This window comes from Geotrypetes seraphini, chromosome 7 (genome assembly GCF_902459505.1).
Source record: "Geotrypetes seraphini chromosome 7, aGeoSer1.1, whole genome shotgun sequence".
NCBI lineage: Eukaryota > Metazoa > Chordata > Amphibia > Gymnophiona > Dermophiidae > Geotrypetes > Geotrypetes seraphini.
This window is the reverse complement of record NC_047090.1, coordinates 121,176,878-121,198,273: the sequence shown is the minus strand read 5'-3', so window position 1 is coordinate 121,198,273 and position 21,396 is coordinate 121,176,878. Positions and strand designations below refer to the sequence as shown.

Genomic DNA, 21,396 nt, shown 5'->3' with positions numbered 1-21,396 from the left:
AGCTGCCAAATTTCAGACCATTCTTCAAGCTTCGCATGTTATTTACACCATCCAAGGTGTCTACCCTATTGCAGATTTTGGCATCATCCACAAAGAGGCAAATCTTACCTGACAGCCCTTCAGCAATATCGCTTATAAAAATGTTAAAAAGAACAGGCCCAAGAACAGAACCTTGAGGCACACCACTGGTAACATCCCTTTTCTCAGAGCAATCTCCATTAACCACTACCCTCTGTTGTCTTCCACTCATCCAGTTCTTGACCCAGCCTGTCACTTTGGGGCCTATCCCGGGGGAACTCAGTTTACAGTATTTATTAGACGTCTGTGTGGCACACTGTCAAAGGCTTTGCTAAAATCTAAATACACCTCATATAGTGCACTTCCTCTACCTAATTCTCTGGTCACTCAGTCAAAGAAACTGATCAGATTTGTCTGACAAGACCTATCTCTAGTGAATCCATGTTGCCTCTGGTCCTGTAATCCACTGGATTCCAGAAACTTCACCATTCTCTGTTTTAAAAGTGTTTCCATTAATTTGCTTACCACAGAATTCAGACTTACTAGCCTGTAATTCCCTACTTCTTCCTTACTTCCACTTTTGTGGAGAGGGACCACATCCGCCCTTCTCCAGTCCTTGGGTACCACTTCCGATTCAAGAGAAGCATTGAAAAGATCATTCAGTGGAGCCACCAGAACTTACCTAAGTTCCTTCAGTATCCTTGGATGTACACCATCTGGTCTTATTGTTTTGTCTACTTTTAATTTAGCTAGCTCCTCACGAACACAATCCTCTGAAAATCGATCGGGGTCTACCATTCTTCCATCTCTATTCGCATTTATCTTCTGTGGTTCCACTCCCAGCGCTTTAGCTGTGAACACAGAACAGAAATATTTGTTAGGCAATTCAGCCTTTTCTTTATCAGCTTCTACATATTCTTCTCCTTCACTTTTGAGTCTCAAAATGCTAGTTTTGCACTTCTTCCTATCACTGATATATCTAAAAAATGTTTTGTTTTCCCATTTTTACCATGTCAGCTATTTTTTTCTTCCATTTGTATCTTTGCTTTCCTGACCACTCGACCAGCCTCTCTTAGCTTTTTTAGATATTTTTCCTGTCTTCCTCTTTCTGCTATCTTTTGTAGTTTATGAAAGCTAACCGCTTTTTTTCTTACCTTCTCAGCTACCACTTTTGAGAACCAAAGCAGCATTCTTTTCCTCTTATGTTTACTTACTTGCTTCATAAAAAGGTTTGTCACCCTTACAATAAGTCCTTTCAGTTTTGCTCACTGCATTTCTACTCCTTCCAGATGTTCCCATCCAGACAAGAATTCCTTGACGTAATCCCCCATCCAAACAAAGTTCGTTTTTTAAAGTCTAGAACCTTTACTTTTGAATGAGCCCTCTCTATACCTGTCTTAATATTAAACTGTACCATGCAAACACATACTTTTAGTTTGCTAGACAGCCTCATTTTCAAAGCACTTTGGTACACAAAGTACCATAGAAACCTATGGTACTTTGTGTAGCTAAGTGCTTTGAAAATAAGCCCCTTAAAGAATACTGAAATTCAGTGCCACAGCCTCTGATTAGTCCTCTAAAATGTGCATGTTTAGTTTTTGTGCTTTCTTACCTAACTTAGTGGTCCTTTCACTAAGGTGCGCTAGCCGTTTTAGCGCATGCTAAATATTAGCACGTGCTAAATACTAACGTGTCCATTATAGTCTATGGACGCGTTAGCGTTTAGCGCGTGCTAAAACGGCTAGCACGCCTTAGTAAAAGGACCCCTTAATAATGGTGAAACACAAATCTAGTTCATTTAACATGCAGTAATTTCAGATTCAGAGATTTCTCATCTTCCTCAAATGTGGCCATCTTGTTTTAGTACCCTTCAGCAGTATTAGGAAAGGGGTGTGCAAGAGTTTAACAAATAATGTCGAATGATGCTTGACTTTTGATATGATATTCATGTGTGTCAGACTAAGGGGTCCTTTTACAAAGGCGCGGTAGCGGTTTAACGCGCAGAATACCGCGCCTTAAATCGCCTGCTGCGCTAATACCTAACGCCTCTATTGACGAGGCGTTAGGATTTTAGGCTGCCGCGGGGGTTAGCGCGTGATGAAATGTCCGACGCGCTTACCCCCGTAGCGCGCCTTAATAAAAGAAGCCCTAAATGTTGCATAGTGATGGTTATTGTTTTAAATGTTTAACTGTTATTCATCTAGATGTATTTGGTGTATTATAAATGTTATAATAAATGGCAGGGGTTTGAAGTTAATAAGCGCTCAAGTGCTGTTTGTCAAAGAGCTTTTATCTTCCTGGATGTCCCCAATAATGCCCTAAAACTTTGATGTTGATAGGGCTCTGAATGGGAACATTATTACTGGAGGATGGCACCTGTGCACCCTTCAGTGTGAAATACTTGGATCCAGAAAGAAACCATGGCCAGCTTCTTATGCCCCGCCCCCCCACCCCCCACTGCTTGAAAATTTGGTGTTGACAGGACACAAAATAAGAAAATTATTGAGGGTATCCAAATAAGCATAAACCTAGTTTTCTCTAGTTTTGACAAGTAACTATGGCAAGTCCCGCTAGTGTAGGTAGAGAAAGTCTTGTGTCTTAGGAATGCACCAGATTGCCCTAAGCGGAACAGTGGGATGGATGTATAACAGAAAAAGTGTAGGATCTGTATAATAATAATAATAATAACTTTATTCTTATATACCGCCAACAATCTTGCGACTTCTAGGCGGTTTACAGTGAGGTGAAACTGTACAGTCGGTGAATTACAGAGTATAACAGTGACCATCTGATATTAACAACATTAATAATAACAACAGTTTATATACTGCCGGACCGGGAAGTTCCGTGCTATTTACAATGAGTTAGAAAAGTTTCATTAATTGATTGGTATAGTAATGGGTACATCTCCTTATTATTTAAATAATGTTTTATGTTCTAGTTATTCCCAAATGAAATATTGGCCACTAGACAGGAAGAAAGTGAAATTGGTGATGACTTGATTTTGCCACACAAAAGAGGAGAAATTAATAATTATTTCTAGCAAACCACCTGTATGCAAAATGCTGTACAGCATTCTTCACATGCTTTCAGTGTCCCTAACTGTAAGAGTTTATATCTATGTGGTAGCAGAGGTAAGCTATGTAACTTATCTTTAGGACATATAGTGAGGAATAAGTTTAATGGAAACAGAGCAGTAACATGAGTTTCTTATTTTTATTTTAGTGATGAACTCTGATGTACTGCAGCTATAAAGAATTTGAAGATGGGATTAAAGATTTCCCTATTGTTTTTTAAAGGGAGTCTTTATTTATAAACCTAGGATTGGGCAAAGGAGGGAGCCCATGACCAAGCTAAGCAATAAGTGTGAAAGAGCAGATTTCCAGTCAACGTCTGATGACTCTGGCATCATCCAACCTAACTCTGATACTGGACCATGGCAGTTTGTAGAATGAAACCATTATCTTCATGCAGAAGAGCAAGATACCATATCCTAATAGCACAAACTTTGATTCTGAGGGATGAATGTTTTCATGACTTGTTCTTCAGCACCATCTTTGCACACAAATAGATTATTCTAGGTGCTTTAAAACTGATTACTTATTTTTAAAAGGACAGAAGAGGCCACATGATTAAATAGTCATCCATAATTTCTCAGTCGGTCATAGTCATCCATAGTTTCTCTGCTTAGTCATTTATAAAGCAGATGATTGAAGGGTTTTCTCCAATAAGCTGGACATTTGTATTCAGAATAACCCATGCCTAAGAGCTTGTAGGATAGGCCGATCTGTATTTCCTGCTGGATGTAGGGCTCTTGACTTTTGAAGCACAAACACAAAGGGCCTGCGGAATCAGGGCCCTTGACATACCACATGCCTTTGATACATCAGTGCAAATCATAAACCCCCCCTCCTTTTTTTTTATTTACAAAACTGTAGCGTGGTTTTAGCGTCAGCCATGACAGTAACAGCTCCAATGCTCATAGGAATTCTATGAGCATTGGAGCTGTTATCACCGCAGCTATGGTTTTGTAAAAAAAAGGGGGGGAGGGAATTTGTCTTACTACTTATGATTTATTCACATTATGTGTGATTTTAAAATCCATCATTAAGATTTAACAAATTAAAGTCTAAGTAAATGGATTACCTGTTGAAACATGTTCCATTTTTCAGATATCCAGTAATGATATGTATCTGAACTGGATAAGGCAAATAAATTAAATGAATTAATTTCTTCACTAGAAAGCTAAAATTTTATAGTATACTATTAAAGGTACAGGGGGTTACTAACTTTTTGTTTATACAATTATCCACATTCTAAAAAAGCCTCTTAAATAAAATTCAGCAGCTGAAAGGAAAGCATTGTTTACTTTTTAAAAATTTTTTTAATTAAATATCTGGGTGTTAAAATAGATTAATAATTCACTTTCTCAGATCACATTTCATCTGTAGTGAAGACTAGATTTTTCATTTTTTGGAAAATCTGTCCTATTAAATTTCACTTTGATGTTTCTTTTCCTACTTTATTCAAGCTCTCATTATATCCAGACTTGGCTACTGTAATGTGATCTATGCTGGGCTAACATTAAGGGCCAGATTCTATAAAAGGCACCCTACTTAGGCGCCGTAATTGAGGTCGCCTTTGCCTAACTAAAATCCATGCTTAGTAAGTAAACGGCGCAGAAACAATAAGCCATAGTGGTTCACTGCAGAGATCTCGGACCTCATCAAGGAGAAGAAAAAAGCATTCATCTCTTACAAACAATCGGAGAAACAGGACTCTAGAGCAGACTATCTGACAAAGTCAAAAGCCGTCAAAACAGCAGTTAGGGAGGCCAAATTCCACATGGAGGAGTCTCTAGCGAAGAACATCCAGAAGGGAGATAAATCCTTCTTCAGGTACATCAGTGACAGAAGTAAAAACTCAGGCGAGATAGTATGTCTTAGGAAACCAGATGGAGACTATGTAGAAAAGGACTCGGAAAAAGCCCAACTGTTAAACAAATACTTCTGCTCAGTCTTCACCCGAGAGGCGCCGGGACTCGGCCCTCAGCTACAGACAAGGGTTGACACAGTTGACCCGTTTAATAATTTCGAGTTTACGCCCAGCAGTGTCTACTGTGAGCTGTCAAAGCTCAAGGTTAACAAGGCAATGGGGCCTGACAACCTACACCCATTGTATAGATCCATGATGAGGCCCCACCTGGAATACTGTGTGCAATTCTGGAGGCTGCATTATCGCAAGGATGTGCTGAGACTGGAGTCGGTTCAGAGAATGGCCACCCGGATGGTCTCGGGACTCAAGGATCTCCCATACGAGGAACGGCTAGATAAATTGCAGCTATACTCGCTCGAGGAGCGAAGAGAGAGGGGAGACATGATCGAGATGTTCAAGTATCTCACGAGCCGCATTGAAGCGGAGGAAGATATCTTCTTTTTCAAGGGTCCCACGGCAACAAGAGGGCATCCGTGGAAAATCAGGGGTGGGAAACTGCACAGTGACACCAGGAAATTCTTTTTCACTGAAAGGGTAGTTGATCGCTGGATGTTCCGCCACTTATTTCTGTCAGATGGGATGATCAGTGACACTCAGAAAAGCACACAGACAATATAAAAGCATAAACAATAACCCTTTATTATATATATATATATATATATGAATATAAGAATAAAATAGATTCACCGTGATCCCAGGCAACGACCATCCTTCACAATTGGGAATCCCTGCAATTGATAGGTGGGTGGACCAAAGGAGACTGTCCCATGGTTGCAACGTCTTGGATTCTAATGTTAGGGGCAGAGTCCCGTCCTTATATAGGGTGAAAGCTGCTGAGTTCATAGTTATACAGCTGGTCCTGCAGTAACCAGCGTCCTTCACTATGATTCAGGCACACCCGGTCCTGGTCTTTTGTTCTTTGTTTTGGCAGCACCTAGGTCACGGAGGTCAGGATAGCAGATAAGCAGACTTGTTGCAGAAACCAGCTTTCTATCTGGTTTTACTGTCCTTTTGTTGTTGTTTTGGCAACACCCAGGTCACGGAGGTCAGGATAGCAGATAAGCAGACTTGTTGCAGAAACCAGCTGTCTTCACTCGGACACCTGGTCAACCTGGTTTTACTGTCCTTTTGTTCTCTGTTTTGGCAACACCCATGTCACTGAGGTCAGAAGGTCAGATAAGCAGACTTGAGGAGACATGTCACGTAGTATGCTGAGTTTCAGTTACCCCCTGGCCATAGGCATAACACTGGAATAGTCTTCCACTTCAGGTGATTGAGGCCAGCAGCGTGCCTGATTTTAAAGCCAAATGGGATCGACATGTGGGATCTATTCACAGAGTAAAGGTAGGGGAGGGTCATTAGGGTGGGCAGATTGGATGGGCCGTGGCCCTTATCTGCCATCTATTTCTATGTTTCTATGTTTCTAATTTAAATTAATTTGCTTAAATAGCATGGGAACTGACTGTGCCATTGAAATTAATTGAATAAGTAGTAAAAAAAAAAAATTAAAAGTTAGGTGCAGAATTCTGTGCAGCGCCTAGCGATGCCTAAGTGGAGGCACCTTCCAGTGCCTAACAATGGCTACCTGAAAAGCAGGTGTGGTTACGGGGCGGAGAATAGAGATGGTTGAGTTAGGCAACGCTAGGCATCCGAGATAGGTGTTGATAAATTAGGCCAGTGAAAACCTGGTCTTCAGCTAAGAGCTTTAGGGGTGCCTTGAAAATGCACCTGTTCACCTTTACCTGTGGATTACAGTGCTTTGATTTGTTGTGCCTGGGACATTGGATTATATTATCTTGGAATGACGATTGTGGTTGTTTAGGCCTTAAGGCTTCTAAGTGTGTCTATTAGTCTGAATATGTGATTATGTGGATGTCATCTGGTTTAGTATGAATTTAGGATTTTTCTATCCTAAAAATAGGGTACACTGATGAAAGCGCACAGACAATCCCACCAGACTTCTGGCGCAGGACCAATGCGCGCTGCCGATTCTGCTGCTTTCACGCCTTACCGTTAGCGTTCTGAGGGGGGTGGGGGAACCCCCCCCCAGTACACTTAGAACTGGTCACGCTCCCGTTGGGGGGTGTTTTGGGAGGGGGAACCCCCCAGTACACTGAAAACTTCAGTTCTCTCGCTGTATGGGAGTTTTCAGTATAGTGGGAGGGTTGTTCCCCCCACACTCCCCAGCAGAAGTGCGAGCAGTTATAAGTGTAGTGGGGGTCCCCCCCCCATCCTCCCTCAGAACGCTAACGGTAAGGCGTGAAAGTGGTCAAACAGGTGGTGCACATTGGTCCTGCGTGTATATGTCTGCATGGGGTTGTCGGTGCGCCAATGTCCGCGCTTTTGATGTGCCACCAAAAATAGATTTTTTTCCATACTTTTACAATTTATGTTGTGCTTTGTCATAAATGTTACTAAAACTGTAAAGAAAGTTCTGATTAAACCATAAATTGAGCCAAAATTATATCAATAAAAAAATATATATGGTTTAGTGAAAGTAAGCCCACAATAAATGGAGGGGGGGAGAGGGAAGGACACTACAGATAGAAATAAGAGCAGCAACACACTCAATTACAGTACTAAAATACAAAAAAAGACAGCAAGAAGATTTGAGTTTTTACATTACATTACATTAATGACTTATATTCCGCCTGTACCTTGCAGTTCTAAGAGTTTTTGTGTATTATGTATAGAATATATGTCCAGAGATGTAAAAAAATGAGAGAACAGGGGTTTTAAATGTGCAGTGAGAAAATGTACATGGTCTGAGTCAGCTGAATCCATGTCCTCTTGCTTGTCATCTGCCTAGGGTTACCATATTTAAGAACGGCGAAACCCAGCCCCACCCTGTTCTGCCTCCAACCCATCCTATTCTGCCTCCAGCCCTGCCCCCCAAAAGCCTCATCTCTTTTTTCTGACCTCCAAGCCGTGTCTGGAGGTCCTCCATGCTTTTTGAAGGCTCTCTAGAGCTCAGGGCTTTCCAAGTTACGAACAAACTGCTAGGTTTTGGAAAGTCCATCCAGGAACCCAGACAGTCCTCTAAAAAGTTGTCTGGTAACCCTACATCTGCCTAACTTCTCTCTTGTATAATTGCAAAAGGGCCATTAAAGTGGCATGGGAATGAGCATATCAAGAGTATTCTGACTAACCTTGTGTCACTTTATAGAATGGTTGTATTTTTGTGCCAACAGCTGCACTTAAGACACCATCATTTATACAAGTCATAGATGGTGGTATATGTGGTTACACCTAAAGTTGGGTGCGTAACTGTGAACTTATATGTGAAATACTAGTATAATTCTACTGTTATAGAATATTAGCTTAGCACCAAGGTTTTGATGCTTAACTTTTATGGCCTATATTGAATTTATCCTAATATACCCTAATTGCTCCAGGTGCCTTTAATTCTACAAAATTCATAGCCTGCTTGATTGGAGATGCTAGATTCAGGGCCCAATGTTTATCTTTGTGCTTCTGCATATTCTTTTGCACATCTCTAAACTGGGCACGCTAGAACTCTGTAAGGTCCTCCTTGCTTCAACTCTCTTGATCTCATAACCCTACTTCCTTCTGCACACCACGCTAGCCAGCAGTTTAATCATCCTCTCTAACTCCCTGGCAACCTGTTGGTCTGTCTTGATTGTTTAGATTGTAAGCTCATTGGGGCAGGGACTGTCTCCTTTGTGACTCTACAGTGCTGCATAAGTCTGGTAATGCTCTAGAAATAATTACCGTATTTTTCGCTCCATAAGACCATAAGATGCACCCTAAATTTAGAGGAGGAAAACAAGAAAAAAAACATTCTGAACCAAATTCTCCCTGCCAGGCTCTGCACCCAACCCCACATTCCTTGCCAGGCTCTGCACCCTGTCCCCCCTCCCTGCCAGGCTTTGTACCCTATCCCCCCTCTGGTGGTGGCAAGGACAGGGCACAGATGTCAAGGCAGATGACTTTTTAAAATATGCAATGTCACCTCAGTAACAACTATAGGAAAATAGACAAATATAGTGCCAAATATAAACAGCAGATATAAATTCTCAAAACTGACACATTTTGATCACTAAATTGAAAATAAAATCATTTTTCCTACCTTTGGTTGTCATGTGATTTCTTTCTTTCCTTCCTCAGGCCCAACAATTTTCCCCTCCTCCCTCCCTCCATCCTATGATCTCCCCCCTCAATGCCTTCCAGCCTTTGTCCTCTTCCTCCCCCTTGTTGTCTGGTGATTTCATTCTTTCTTTCCTTCCTCAGGCCCAACAATTGTCCCTTCCTTCCATCTCCTATGCTCCCCTTACTGCCTTCCAGCCTTTGTCCTCTTCCCCCCCCACACACACACTCAGGCCCAACAATTATCCCTTCCTCCCTCCCTCCTATGTTTCCCTCACTGCCTTCCAGCCTTTATCCTCTTCTGCCCCCTCCAAGCCCGCCCACTGAATTTAATTACCTCCTGCTGCTGTGGGGGGGAGGGGTTGGACTTCTGGCTCAGCAGCAGGTCACTGAATGAGCGGGGAGCCGCCACGGAACCTATTGCTGGGAAGGGCCAGGTAGGTACAGCGATTGCACGCAGCTGGCACAGAAGCCTTATCCCAGAATGAAGGTCCGGGCCAGCCATTGACTTTTTTCCACCCACTTTTTTGGGGGAAAAAAAGTGCATCTTATGGAGCAAAAAATACGGTAATAGTAATAATTTACACAAGGGTTCCATTCTTTGTTGCTTTGAGTTATCTCTTCCTCACCAATTGCTTCCATAAATGTGCCTCTTCATTTTTTTTCCTCCCACCACATCCTTGCTTCCTTCACTTTTTATAAGCTAGTGTTGGAAAGCTAAATGGCACAGTAACAGAATTTGGCACAGTTCCCATGGATAACTGTCGGAAACCATTAGGGTTTCCAGACGTCCAGATTTACCCTGACATGTCCTCTTTTTAGAGGACTATCCAGGAATCCGGATGGCTTTAAAGCTTTGAGCTTGAGGTCACGTCTGTAGAGCATCTGCGCATGTGATATCACATCACACCCATGCATGCTTGGAGGCCCTCCAAATGTGGCTCTGAGGAGATTTGGGGGTGGGGCTGGAGCAGAACAGGGCAGAACTGGGTGGGGCTGAGGGGCAGGGCCACATGTCTGGATTTTACTCATTTAAAATCTGGTAACCCTTGAAAGCATCCCATGTCATTCTTTAGTGTATGTATGTATATTCAGTTTATTTGATATACCGCTTTTCCTTACAATTATTGTGGGATCAAGGCAGTTAACACTAGGTGCTTAAAACTTCCCTTTCTGTCCAAAAGGGATCACAATCTAACCAAAGCACCATATTAAACATTTATTTATTAACATAATAAAATAAATTATTTAGTGTCTATCTCAACCTCAGTCTACACCAGCATTCTTGAGGGTCAGTGGTTGTGCCCATTTTTTACTCTGATTAGATTTTTGGTCATGACTTCAGTCAATTTAATTGTTTTTCAAACTGCTTTGGGAGACTTAGCGGTATAAAAGACACTACATTAAATTAAATGACATGGGGATGGTTTCCCGCGGGGAGTGTGCCAGGGGACTCCTATTCATGGAGAACGTGACGTTTGCTTTGGGTCATCTCTTGGCTCCCTGTCCTCCAATAGGCCTGCTGGCTGCCTGGCGTATTTGGGGTGCGACCGGCGGTAACTGGCTGAGTTAGCATCATGCTGAACTCGTGCATGCGATCGGTGTTGGTAGATTGCTCCATGCTCTTAGTGAGGGCCCCTCGTCGTGGTCGCATAGTGCAGGGCTGGAAGCATGTACTCGGTAATATTCGTACAGCCGCCTGGTGCCAGCATAGTGGGGGTTTGCAGGAGGCTGGGAAGCGGAAGAGCGAAGAAGGCGCCGCACATGAGCCAGCTCGGCCAAACAAGAAGCAGCGGGTCTGGAGCCAGAGGAAATTGAAAACGGGCCGCGGGGAGAGGTACGTGCCTCCACCGAAGAAGCGTCACCTCGGTGTGAGCTTCGGAGAGTCTCACTTTCGCGAAACGGAATGCTACCTGGAGGGCGGCCTGCGCAAAGTGCGGCCCTACTACTTCGACTTCGAGACTTATTGTAAGGGCCGATGGGTGGGCAAAAGTCTCCTGCAGGTCTTCAGCTCTGAGTTCCGGGCCGAACCTATCGAATACTACCACGCCGCATCCAGAGCTGGCCGCCTGCGCCTCAACGAGGAACCGGTGCAGGATCTGAACATTGTACTTAAGGCGAGTCCCTTCCCATTGAAGGGAATTGAGGCTTTCCATAGAAAACGCAGTCAAATTCATGCTGATGTTAGGTCACTTGACAGACAGACTCACATTTTTAATCTTCTTCCCTACAAAGGGTTGGTCTTACAAGACAATGGAGACCATGTTTGTCATCCTCTTTATTATAATGAAACCACTTTGAAAGTTATCATGGTAGTGGTTAATGTCATCACTATATATCAACTTCTATAGGAGAGATAGAAACTAAGCATAATAATAATAAACTATTCATATTAATCTTAAAATCTGTCATCTTAATCTGTTTCATAGATCATAATAACTTTGATCTTTCCGAAAAATTACTTTTTAGTACTTTAAAATAATATGTGAGTATTTCTATGAATCAGATGTTGACAAATTTTGTTGGATATTGGAAACTTTCATCTCTCCCTCCCCCCACCCTAGTTGTTTCTGCTGAAGTTGAGTGTTGGTGGGGATATTTCTTCTGAGACCTTTACCTTGTTTAGAGTCTGATTTAGGCTGTTTTCCAAGGGAAAATAAAGCTTAGTAAAATTATCCTTGATGCACCTCCTTAGGCCATAGCCTAAAATAAACAGCCAGGAGTCTATAATATCCCTCACGACAGTCACCACCCTTTCTCCCCACCACCCTGTTATTATTCCAACTCTTTTAGCTCTCACTTTTCCCTTCAATCAGCCACCCCCACCCCAGAAAGCCACCTAACTCTCACGCCAAAGCCTATAACCCAGTAAGTCAGTCAGCCCAGCCCATATTGTCACCTCTGCAAGCTAGTCAACTTCTTCCTCCTGCAAAGCTGATCAGCCCACTTGTAGCCCAGTGAACCCGTCATCCTATCCCCCTGCAAGCCAGTCACTGACCTTCCTTCAGCTATTATCCCACTCCCTCACAAGCTAGAAATGTGATGGCAGATAAAGGCCAAATGACCCATCTAGTCTGCCCTTTCACAGTAACCATTATCTCTTTCTCTCTATGAGAGATCCCACGTACCTATCCCACGCCTTCTTGAATTCAGACACAATCTCTGCCTCTACTACTTCTTCCGAGAGACTGTACCACGCATCTACTACCTTTTCTGTAAAAAGTATTTCCTTTGATTACTCCGGAGCCTATCATCTCTTAACTTCATCCTATACCCTCTCATTCCAGAGCTTCTTTTCAATTGAAAGAGAATTGACTCGTGTGCATTTACGCCACATAGGTATTTAAATGTCTCTATCATACCTCCCCTCTCTGCCTTTTCTCTAAAGCAGTGTCCTGCAAACTTTCTCGAGCCGTGGTTCAAGGCATCTGGAAATGCGTGGATGTCACTGTGATGACATCATCACGTTGACCACACATGCGCGAAAGCCCTCCAGATGGGCCCTGAGAATCAAGTGAGGGATGCCAGCAGGGAAGAGGGTCGGAGAGAATGAGAGGCGCTGGCTGATTGCCTACAGGACGTGTCTCTGCCATGAGAGGCACGTCCTGTAGGCAGTCAGCTGGCACCGTTTCTCCTCATTCCCAGTGTGCTGTGGCACACCTGAAATCTTAGGAGGCACACAGTTTGATATACACTGCTCTAAAGTATACAGATTGAGATATTTAAGACTGTCCCCATACACCTTATGGCAAAAACCATGCACCATTTTAGTAGCCTTCCTCTGGACCAACTCCATCCTTTTTATATCTTTTTGAAGGTGCGGCCTCCAGAATTGTACACAATATTCTAAATGAGGTCTTATCGGGGTCTTGTACAATAGCATCAATACCTCATTTTTCTTACTGGCCATACCTCTCCCTAAGCACCCTAGCATCCTTCTAGCTTTTGCCGTCACCTTTTCAACCTGTTTGGCCACCTTAAGATCATCACATACAATCATACCCAAGTCCTGCTCTTCTGTCGTGCAAAGAAGTTCTTCATCCCCTAAACTGTACCGTTCCTTCGGTTTTTGCAGCCCAAATGCATGACCTTGCAAACTAATCAGCCCTTAGCTATGCCCTGTTAGTCCCTGTCTTTAAGCTAGTTAGCCCTTGGCCACACCTTGCTATCCCCTGTTTGTAAACTAATCAACCCTTGGCCACACCCTGCTGTCTGTGGCCTTGGAAGTATGAACTTCCTGCTTCCTGCTCTGCTTGATTCCATGAGTCTGATCCATGTGGTGCAGGAATTCTCATATTGTTCTCAGAGAATGACATGGGGACAGATTTGTCCCTGTCTTTGCGAGATCTGTCTCCATCCCTGTCCCATCCTCGCCACATCCATGCAGGTTCTACCCTCATCTTCACAAGCCTTGAACACCTATGATTTTAAAGTGTTTGAGGCTTGTGCAGATGAGCGCAGAGCTTACAGGGACAGAACTTGCGGGGATGGGGTGGAGATAGATCCTGCAGGGATGGGGACAAAGTTGTCTCCTTGTCATTCTCTTATCAGGATCTGAACAGTCACAAGATCAACCTGAGAGTTCTTGTACTGTTGGCTCACTCTCACAAAACCACAAAGTGCAGGGAGAAGCTCCTGCTCTGATTGCAGCAGTAGCTGCAGAAAAAACTATTTATTTTAAGGACTACAAAAATCCCAGGTGCCAGAAGTATATGTCCAGTTGCCATGGTGACCTGGCAACTGATATTTGGTGAGCCCTGATGTGAAGTAATTTTTCCTCCCTTTCACCTTAGGGTTAGATAACTATTTGGCATAACATTTTGCAGTTGAACTGCATGTCTTTTTGTTCTAACAGGATATATATTTCTTGTAGAATAATGACTTCTTGAGGAACACAGCGCATCGTCATGAACCCCCAGTCACTGCTCAACCCGTTTGCATTTTGGCTGAGAATGAAGACATAGTGGTTGTGGACAAGCCATCTTCTCTTCCAGTGCATCCTAGTGGCAGATTCCAACACAACACGGTCATATTTATTCTGGGCAAGGAGCATAACTTGAGGGAGCTCCGCCCTGTTCATAGATTAGACTGCATGACCTCTGGTGTACTGATATTTGCTAAAACTCTAGAAGTGAAAAAGAGGCTCAGTGAACAGATCCAAGGACATCAGGTTAGTCACATCAAATGGCATTTGAAGATGATGACCCCCAGCAGTTAACAGGGTTTATTTACAAAATTGGAGGTCTTTATATGATTCCTGTGGTTCCTGTTTCTGTGGCTGATGAGGTTGCTGATGTTACTGGGCATATCAATAAAACTCTTTGTAGTCAGATAACAACAAACATAGTTTATTTTTAAAAAAGGTAGTAGAAAAACAGCTAGTGGATAAAGAGAAACAAGCCTGAAGTGTAAAAATTAAGGCACTGATAAAATCAACATTAGTTGTGAATAAAATGCATCAAACTTTTGGAATACATCAGACCCTACATCAGTTTGTAACATTCAAATATTGGGGATTATAAATGAATTATGAAACTGTTGATTGCAAAGAAGAATCTGGTTCACAATGTTGTTGTATGGCAGGGGTGTCAAAGTCCCTCCTCGAGGGCCGCAATCCAGTTGGGGTTTCAGGATTTCCCTAATGAATATGCATGAGATCTATTTGCATGCACTGCTTTCATTGTATGCTAATAAATCTTATACATATTCATTTGGGGAAATCCTGAAAACTAGATTGGATTGCGGCCCTCGAAGAAGGACTTTGACACCCCTGTTGTAGGGGGACTGTCTCATGTGTCAGTAGGGCTGGAAAACTCAGGGGGCATCTGAAATTTGGTATCAGCTGAGTACAGAACTAGAAGGGGTGGAGCCAGGGACCATATCTGTCAGAAAATGGGGTCAGAACCACTGGAGGAGGCATTGCTGCCTTAGGCAGGGATATGCTAGAATTAGGGTAGGGACTTCAGCTAGGCTCAGGAGTTATTATTAGGATGCTGAGAAGGATAGGAAATTTATTTTAAATATATATTCCTAGAACAAATACCAGTAACTTTTCTCACGGCTTCTAAGAATTTCGGCTAATGCCTTAAGTTTTCTAAAATACATTTTTTGTCCTTTTGTCAATCATGGTATTGTACATTGCTAATGCAAAATTAGTAGGGAAACAAATGTAAAACCATACACCATATAGCACAGTGAATGGCAAATTGTGTGCCACGTCACACTAATGTGCTGCGGCAAAATTCCGGGTGTGTCGCCAGGTATTGAAGGACTCATGATGCGCACCAAGTGTCACTTCCGCCATTGGCGCCTCTACTCTGCCCCCACACAAATCTTGTCTCATTTTCTCTGAGCTCAGGGCCATGTTTGGAGGGCCTCCAAGCATGCGCGGATGTCGATGTGATGATGTCATGTGCATGCATGTGATGTTATTGTGTTGACATCCACGCATGCTCGGAGACCCTCCAGTCATGGCACTGAGCTCAGGGAAAATGAGACGAGTGCTTATATTTTCTCAGTCACTGCCCCATCTCTTTGGAACTCTACTCCTAACCATTTAAGAGAAGCTGCCTCTTTAAATTATTTGAAATCCAACTTAAAAGCATTCCTGTTTAAAGATGCCTTTGGGCTCTAACCGTCCTCATAAGGACGATCTCTCCCTTTTTTCCTTTCAAACAAAGATTCTGATCCCTTTCTTTTTCGATAGTATTTGTCTTCCCTTCCAATTGTGTGTCCCTTTCCTTGTCCTTTTCTATCAATAATGTAGTTTTACCATACTACCTTTTGATTCAGTTTTGTTTTATACACTTTTCCCTCAATATTCGCGGGTGTTAGGGGTAGAACCAGCCCGCGAATATAAAAAAAACTGAATAATATTCGGGCCAGTTCTGACCCACCCCCCGTTTTCCCCCAGAATTAAAGCTGTATTCCGGACCTTCCCCACCTCCCTCCCGCTTTTCCCCGGAATCCCTAGCAGGTTTTCAGGGCAGGAGCGATCTTCCTACGCTCCTGCCCTGTGCAGATCACTCATAGGAAATGGCTGCCGTGAGCTCCCGTAATCTCTCGAGAGAGCTAGTGAGAAAATCTGGTGCATGCTTGCTGTGGAACTCCAGCTTATAAATTGGTCCCAGCTGTAGTCTGAACAAATAAAAATAACTCTCTGTGCCCCTTCCCAGCATCCAGGTAAGCAAGGGGTTACACTTGTCTTTCATGGAACCTTAACCTTTTGTTGAGAGCTTTAATTAAGTCTCCATACGAGTCCTTACAGGAGGCTAACAGTGTCAGATCTCACAATAAAGATATTTTTTTTCTGGTGGCCATCATTTCATCTAGAAAGATCAGAATTCCAGGCCTTGTCATGCAGGGAACCATTCCTCAGAATCAAGGACACAGGAGTGATCCTACGTACGATTCCCTCCTTTTTGCCGAAGGTGATGTTGGCGGTTCTATATGGATCAGGAAGTCCAACTGCTAGCATTTCAGGTCACAGGTGCAAAGAAGCAGGACAAAGTACTAGCACAGCTAGATGTCTGAAGGATACTCCTTTGTTACCTGGAAGCAGCAAAGGATTTCCAACTTTCAGATCATCGCTTTGTCATAATGGATCTGAACTAGACAGGAAGACCGGCCTCTAAGGTTTCGATTTCCTGTTGGATATGCCAGCTATTTCTGGCCACACTGGATGTGGCAAACATCTTCTCATTTCCTTGAAAGTGCATTTTATCAGAAGTGTGGTGCCCTCATGGGCGAAGTATAATATAGTACTGGATGATAAAATCTGTAGGACAGCTACATGGTCCACTCTACATACCTTTACTAAGTTTTTTATAGAGTGAATGTGGCAGCACAAAAGGACTTCACTGTTGGGCACGTGGTGCTCGCAGCAGGCTTTTCTTTCCTATCCTAAGCTCAAGGGACTGCTTTCATACATCCCACAGGTTCAGAACTCATGTGCTCTTTGCACTGGAACTAAAGACTAGGTTCTTATCTTGATAATCTTCTTTCCAGTAGAAAAGCACATGAGTCCTGAAGCGCCACCCTATCAGTTATCAGTGTAGCCTGCTTTTCGCCCCAGACAGATATGTTTCTGCAGAGGCTTGTCTAATGGCATTCAAATAATACAAAGCTACGGCTTCAGAGATACAAGAATTTATATATAGGATTGCTCTTGACTGTCGGAGCTGAAGAATTGTTGGTGCTGGTTGTACTCGGGTAGGTGGTTGATTTCGTTCTGTCTTGTTGATGCCATGTAGCATTTGTTAATGAGTTTTGCTTTCTTGCCCCTCGTTAATTTTCCTACTTCAGTCGCCGTACCCCTCCTTGTTAATTTTCCTATTTCAGGGTTTATCTTTGCTTTGGTACAAACTGAGGAGAAAGAGCAGGGAGGCAGAGTTGAAAATGTAGATGATGCCTTCTGCAGTACTCGTGGGTAAAGATGCACTACCCACTCGTTCAGGACTCGTTTGCTTTTCTACTGGAAAAAAAGATTATTAAGGTAAGAACCTAATAACTGAAGAGCTTGCAGTTAAGTTACTCAGTAGAGCAAATAGAATATAAAGTAAAGCAGAAACCAGATGAGTGATAAGCAGATATTGGGAGAAAAATTTATTCCATGATGGTGATTTTATGTCAACAATACTTTGCAGAACTGTAGTTTTCGTTGCTAAGTTTGTTATATATGAGTAAATTAAGTTGGGTAACTGTTGTTTTTTTGTGTTTTTTTCAGGTGGAGAAGGAATATGTATGCCGGGTAGCTGGAGAGTTTCCTGAAGGTGAACTGACATGTGAAGAGCCCATTCTGCAAGTATCCTATATACCTGTAATGCATCTTGTGGCTCCTAAAGGCAAATACTGCAAGACTATTTTCCAAAGACTCAGCTATAATGGCAAATCCAGTGTGGTTAAATGCTTCCCATATACTGGCCGAACCCATCAGATTCGTGTTCATTTGCAGTTCTTGGGTCACCCCATAGTTAATGACCCTATCTATAACACAAATGCTTGGGGTCCTACAAAAGGAAAAAATGGTAAGATTGATGATGAGCTGCTCAAGGCTTTGGTGGAAGAACATAGAGCAAATCAGAGGTTGAATATTCTGGATCTTTCAGAAGATAATTTGAAACTTGTAATAGAAGGCAGAGACTTTGAAGAATCTGGTGTCTCCCAGCCTGCAAACATAGACATTTCCAATGTGGACTTTTCTTTGAAGGGGGAGATAGCTAAAGTAAGTGAAGGGTGTAGTCCCAATGGACAAGAAGAAATACAAAGGATACTGAAAGATCCTTTATGTGGGGAGTGTAAGATTGAGAGGCCAGACCCATTGCCCAAGGATTTGGTGATGTATTTGCATGCCCTGCGGTACAAAGGAGCAGAATTTGACTATTCTACCACAATGCCTGAGTGGGCACTGGAGGACTGGCAGGATGACTAAATGGCACTTTAACTGCTCTGGCTTTCTCTTAACCTGGTTGGATAATCACCAGCAATACATGGTTAACTTTGTTGCTTTTAATGTATTTTTACTTCCTGTTATAGAGGAAGTGGAAGACATGAAGATTTTATGATGACTTGTTATGGGAGATGTTGGAAAGCTTCATGTTCAGATGAGAATCTGAAAGCAGATAATGGTGCAGTAAGTTTTGCTAGTGGTCTAGAAATCTGCTTTCCTTTCCATACCTCCAAGGAGAGAGATTATTTTGTATTGATGAACTGAAAGCTATAACCTTTAATCATAACCTCTTTGTATTAATTTTCCAAAAAGGGTTTGGTTAAATCAATAAAACAATGAGAGAATGAGATCTGGGGAGATACTGAACCTAGTACAGTTATTGCATTTTATTATGTCAAAATGCCATCTTATCATTTGGGCTGTCAAACTCCCTCTCCATATACTGAGGCAAATAAGTTTTAGATCTGCCAAAGTGATGTTAGTAACTTTAATCTGACTCATTTGTTATTGATTGTTTCTATCTTTCCATGCTGGAGAAAATTACTCAAACTTTCGCCCTCACCCAGTGATGCCTAGCAATTGTAGTGCATCTCTAAATAATGGGTACCATGTAGCAAATTATGAAAGCAGCCGTTCAGTAAGCACAGATGGAAAGTTTTCATATTGGTAATGTGTCCAGTCTTTCATACAGTTATTACTACGTGTGATGTTGACAGAGTTGGGGGGAGATAGCAGGCCTGTGTCTTATCAGAGATCTGTGTGACTGTAGAGGGATGTCTGAAGTGGGTGGTATGCATGTTCATCGTGATTTTTATTATTTATCCTGAACCTTCTTGAAGCAGTGTTTAGAAATGATCATCCTTAAGCAGTAGGATTAGGTTTTTCGGTATACTGCAATTTGATCTTATCTTGGCTCTGTTGCACAGTGGTCTATCGCCAGTGCTATTGTTAAATGCTGGGTCTGGCTTTTGCTCCTGGAGAGAGCTTGGACTATGGACAATGCAGAAGCAGCCTTCCTAAAGGGAGTTATTTCAAAGCATGTGGGGCTTGGGAAGAACTGTTGCTGATTTAGTAATATAAAAGGGAATTGGAATAAAATGGTGTTGGAATGAGATGAAATTTTGCTTTAGTTCAGTTAGAGCACATCCTCGTTGTGCTGGAAGTCCAAACAAACAGAGCAAGCAGCGGGACCAAATAGAAGTATCCTCGTGAAAGTCTTTTTTAAATTTTTATTTTTTTGCTCTATGTAAAGCAGGAATGCAGCATGATCAGTGTGATGTGTATGTATTTTTATATGATGAAGGCAATGATTCAAGTTACTGCTAAGTAAAACTAGTAAAACAAGGTAGTTGTGCTTTTTTTTCCTCTTGGAAATCCTGTATGGAAACTGATACAGAATAATGAAGCAAACAGACTTTCTAATACAGTATACGGTACACATTTAGTATTTTTATTTACTGTTTTGATAGGACTGCTTGCTGCTCTTAGGGCTAGATTCACGAACCTGCCCAATCGGGACCGACCTATGCCCGATCCGATGCAATATGCATATGGGGGCAATTGGAGCAATGCCCCATCTGCCGGCACGATCCCCACACATAAGCAGACCATGCCCCCCTCCTCTTTCTTTCTGTCTGTCTCCCTGCCCCCTTTCCATTCTTTTTTTTAAGGTTGGATGCATGGCCTAGCATTTCTCTCACCCTTCCTTGCTCTATATCTCCCTCTCTGTCCATTTCACCTCCCATTTTGAGTCCAACAGCAGCTCTCCCTACTTAACCTCCCTACTTCCCTTATCTATGGCCCTATGAACTTTCTATTTTTGCCATAGAGGCAGGGTTTCTCTAGGCCAGCCCTAGGGGCCTGTCATAACTGCCTGTCAGGGCCGGCAGTGCAGCCACACAGGACACAAGGAAGGCCGGGGCTTCAAAACTGTGTCTTACCCTTTGCCTTCTCTGCTTGGCTGGGGTGCAGTGGATGGGGTGGGGCGGGGCGCATGTCATATCAGCCACGTTTCCAGCTTGGGACGATCATGCTTCATGTTACTTTATGGGCAGAAAGTTCCAAGGCCAGATGGAGGTAGCAAAGACAAAGCATTTGTTGGATCATGAAGGGGTGATGCTGGGCTATAGCGAGCGGGGATCGGATGTCAGGGAAAAGGAGCTGGCTCCAAGAGAGTGGAAATGGCAAAGACACAGTAAAGCTGCTGGACTGGGAGGAAGAGGCAATGTGGGATGAAATGCATTTCTGTCTCGGTCTCTTTGCTGCTTTTTAGGGGAGGGGGGGTTACTGTGGCTTTTGGCAGGGTCTTGCTGTAGCCAGGCAAATGGCACTGAAGTTGCAAAGCAACGAGAAGGGTGGAGGCTGCGTCTTCGCTGCCATCCACCGGGGATTTGAGCATCACTGACAGCTGGAGGGAGCAAGAGGTGCATCGATCAGAGGCCGCACCTGTTGCCCCAATGCTCAACTCCGTGTGTGTGTCCTCGAGCCAGGGCTGCAAGTCCTCAGGCAAAGCCCCCCACAAGCCAAGCCCGGAGGAGCTGGCCCGGGGCAACGGCACGGACAGGGTGGTGCTAAACATGGGGGGCACCTGGCACGAGACCTACCGTAGCACCTTGCGTGCCCAGCCAGGCACCCGCCTGGCCGAGCCCCAGCCCTGCCGAGCTCTTCTTCGACTGGCACCTGGGACTCTTCGCCTTTGTGCTCAACTACTATCGCATGGGCAAGTTGCACTGCCCGGCCAACCTGTGCGGACCCCTCTTCGAGGAGGAGCTTGCCTTCTGGGGCCTCGACGAGACCGACATGGAGCCCTGCTGCTGGCTCAGCTACAG

General features: G+C 43.3%; 2 protein-coding genes across 3 annotated transcripts in view; both read left to right on the top strand.

Moving 5' to 3' along the window:
• LOC117363484 (protein-L-isoaspartate(D-aspartate) O-methyltransferase-like) overlaps nucleotides 1–14,130 on the top strand; it is a 61,680-nt gene extending 47,550 nt beyond the window's left edge. Inside the window, exon 9 of one of the 2 annotated variants that reach the window (XM_033951279.1) lies at nucleotides 13,994–14,130. In XM_033951279.1, coding sequence (XP_033807170.1) covers nucleotides 13,994–14,009 — 16 coding nt within the window. In that variant the 3' untranslated portion in view covers nucleotides 14,010–14,130. Of the gene's footprint in view, nucleotides 1–3,243; nucleotides 4,159–13,993 lie in introns of those variants that run through there. The other variant, XM_033951280.1, reaches the window with a different exon arrangement.
• Nucleotides 10,546–19,158, top strand: LOC117363482 (RNA pseudouridylate synthase domain-containing protein 2-like). The gene is made up of 3 exons (XM_033951272.1): nucleotides 10,546–11,237; nucleotides 13,994–14,290; nucleotides 17,846–19,158. The coding sequence occupies exons 1-3, from the start codon at nucleotides 10,698–10,700 to the stop codon at nucleotides 18,548–18,550; spliced, it is 1,542 nt and encodes a 513-aa protein (XP_033807163.1). The 5' UTR covers nucleotides 10,546–10,697; the 3' UTR covers nucleotides 18,551–19,158.
• Nucleotides 19,159–21,396: the final 2,238 nt, after the last annotated feature.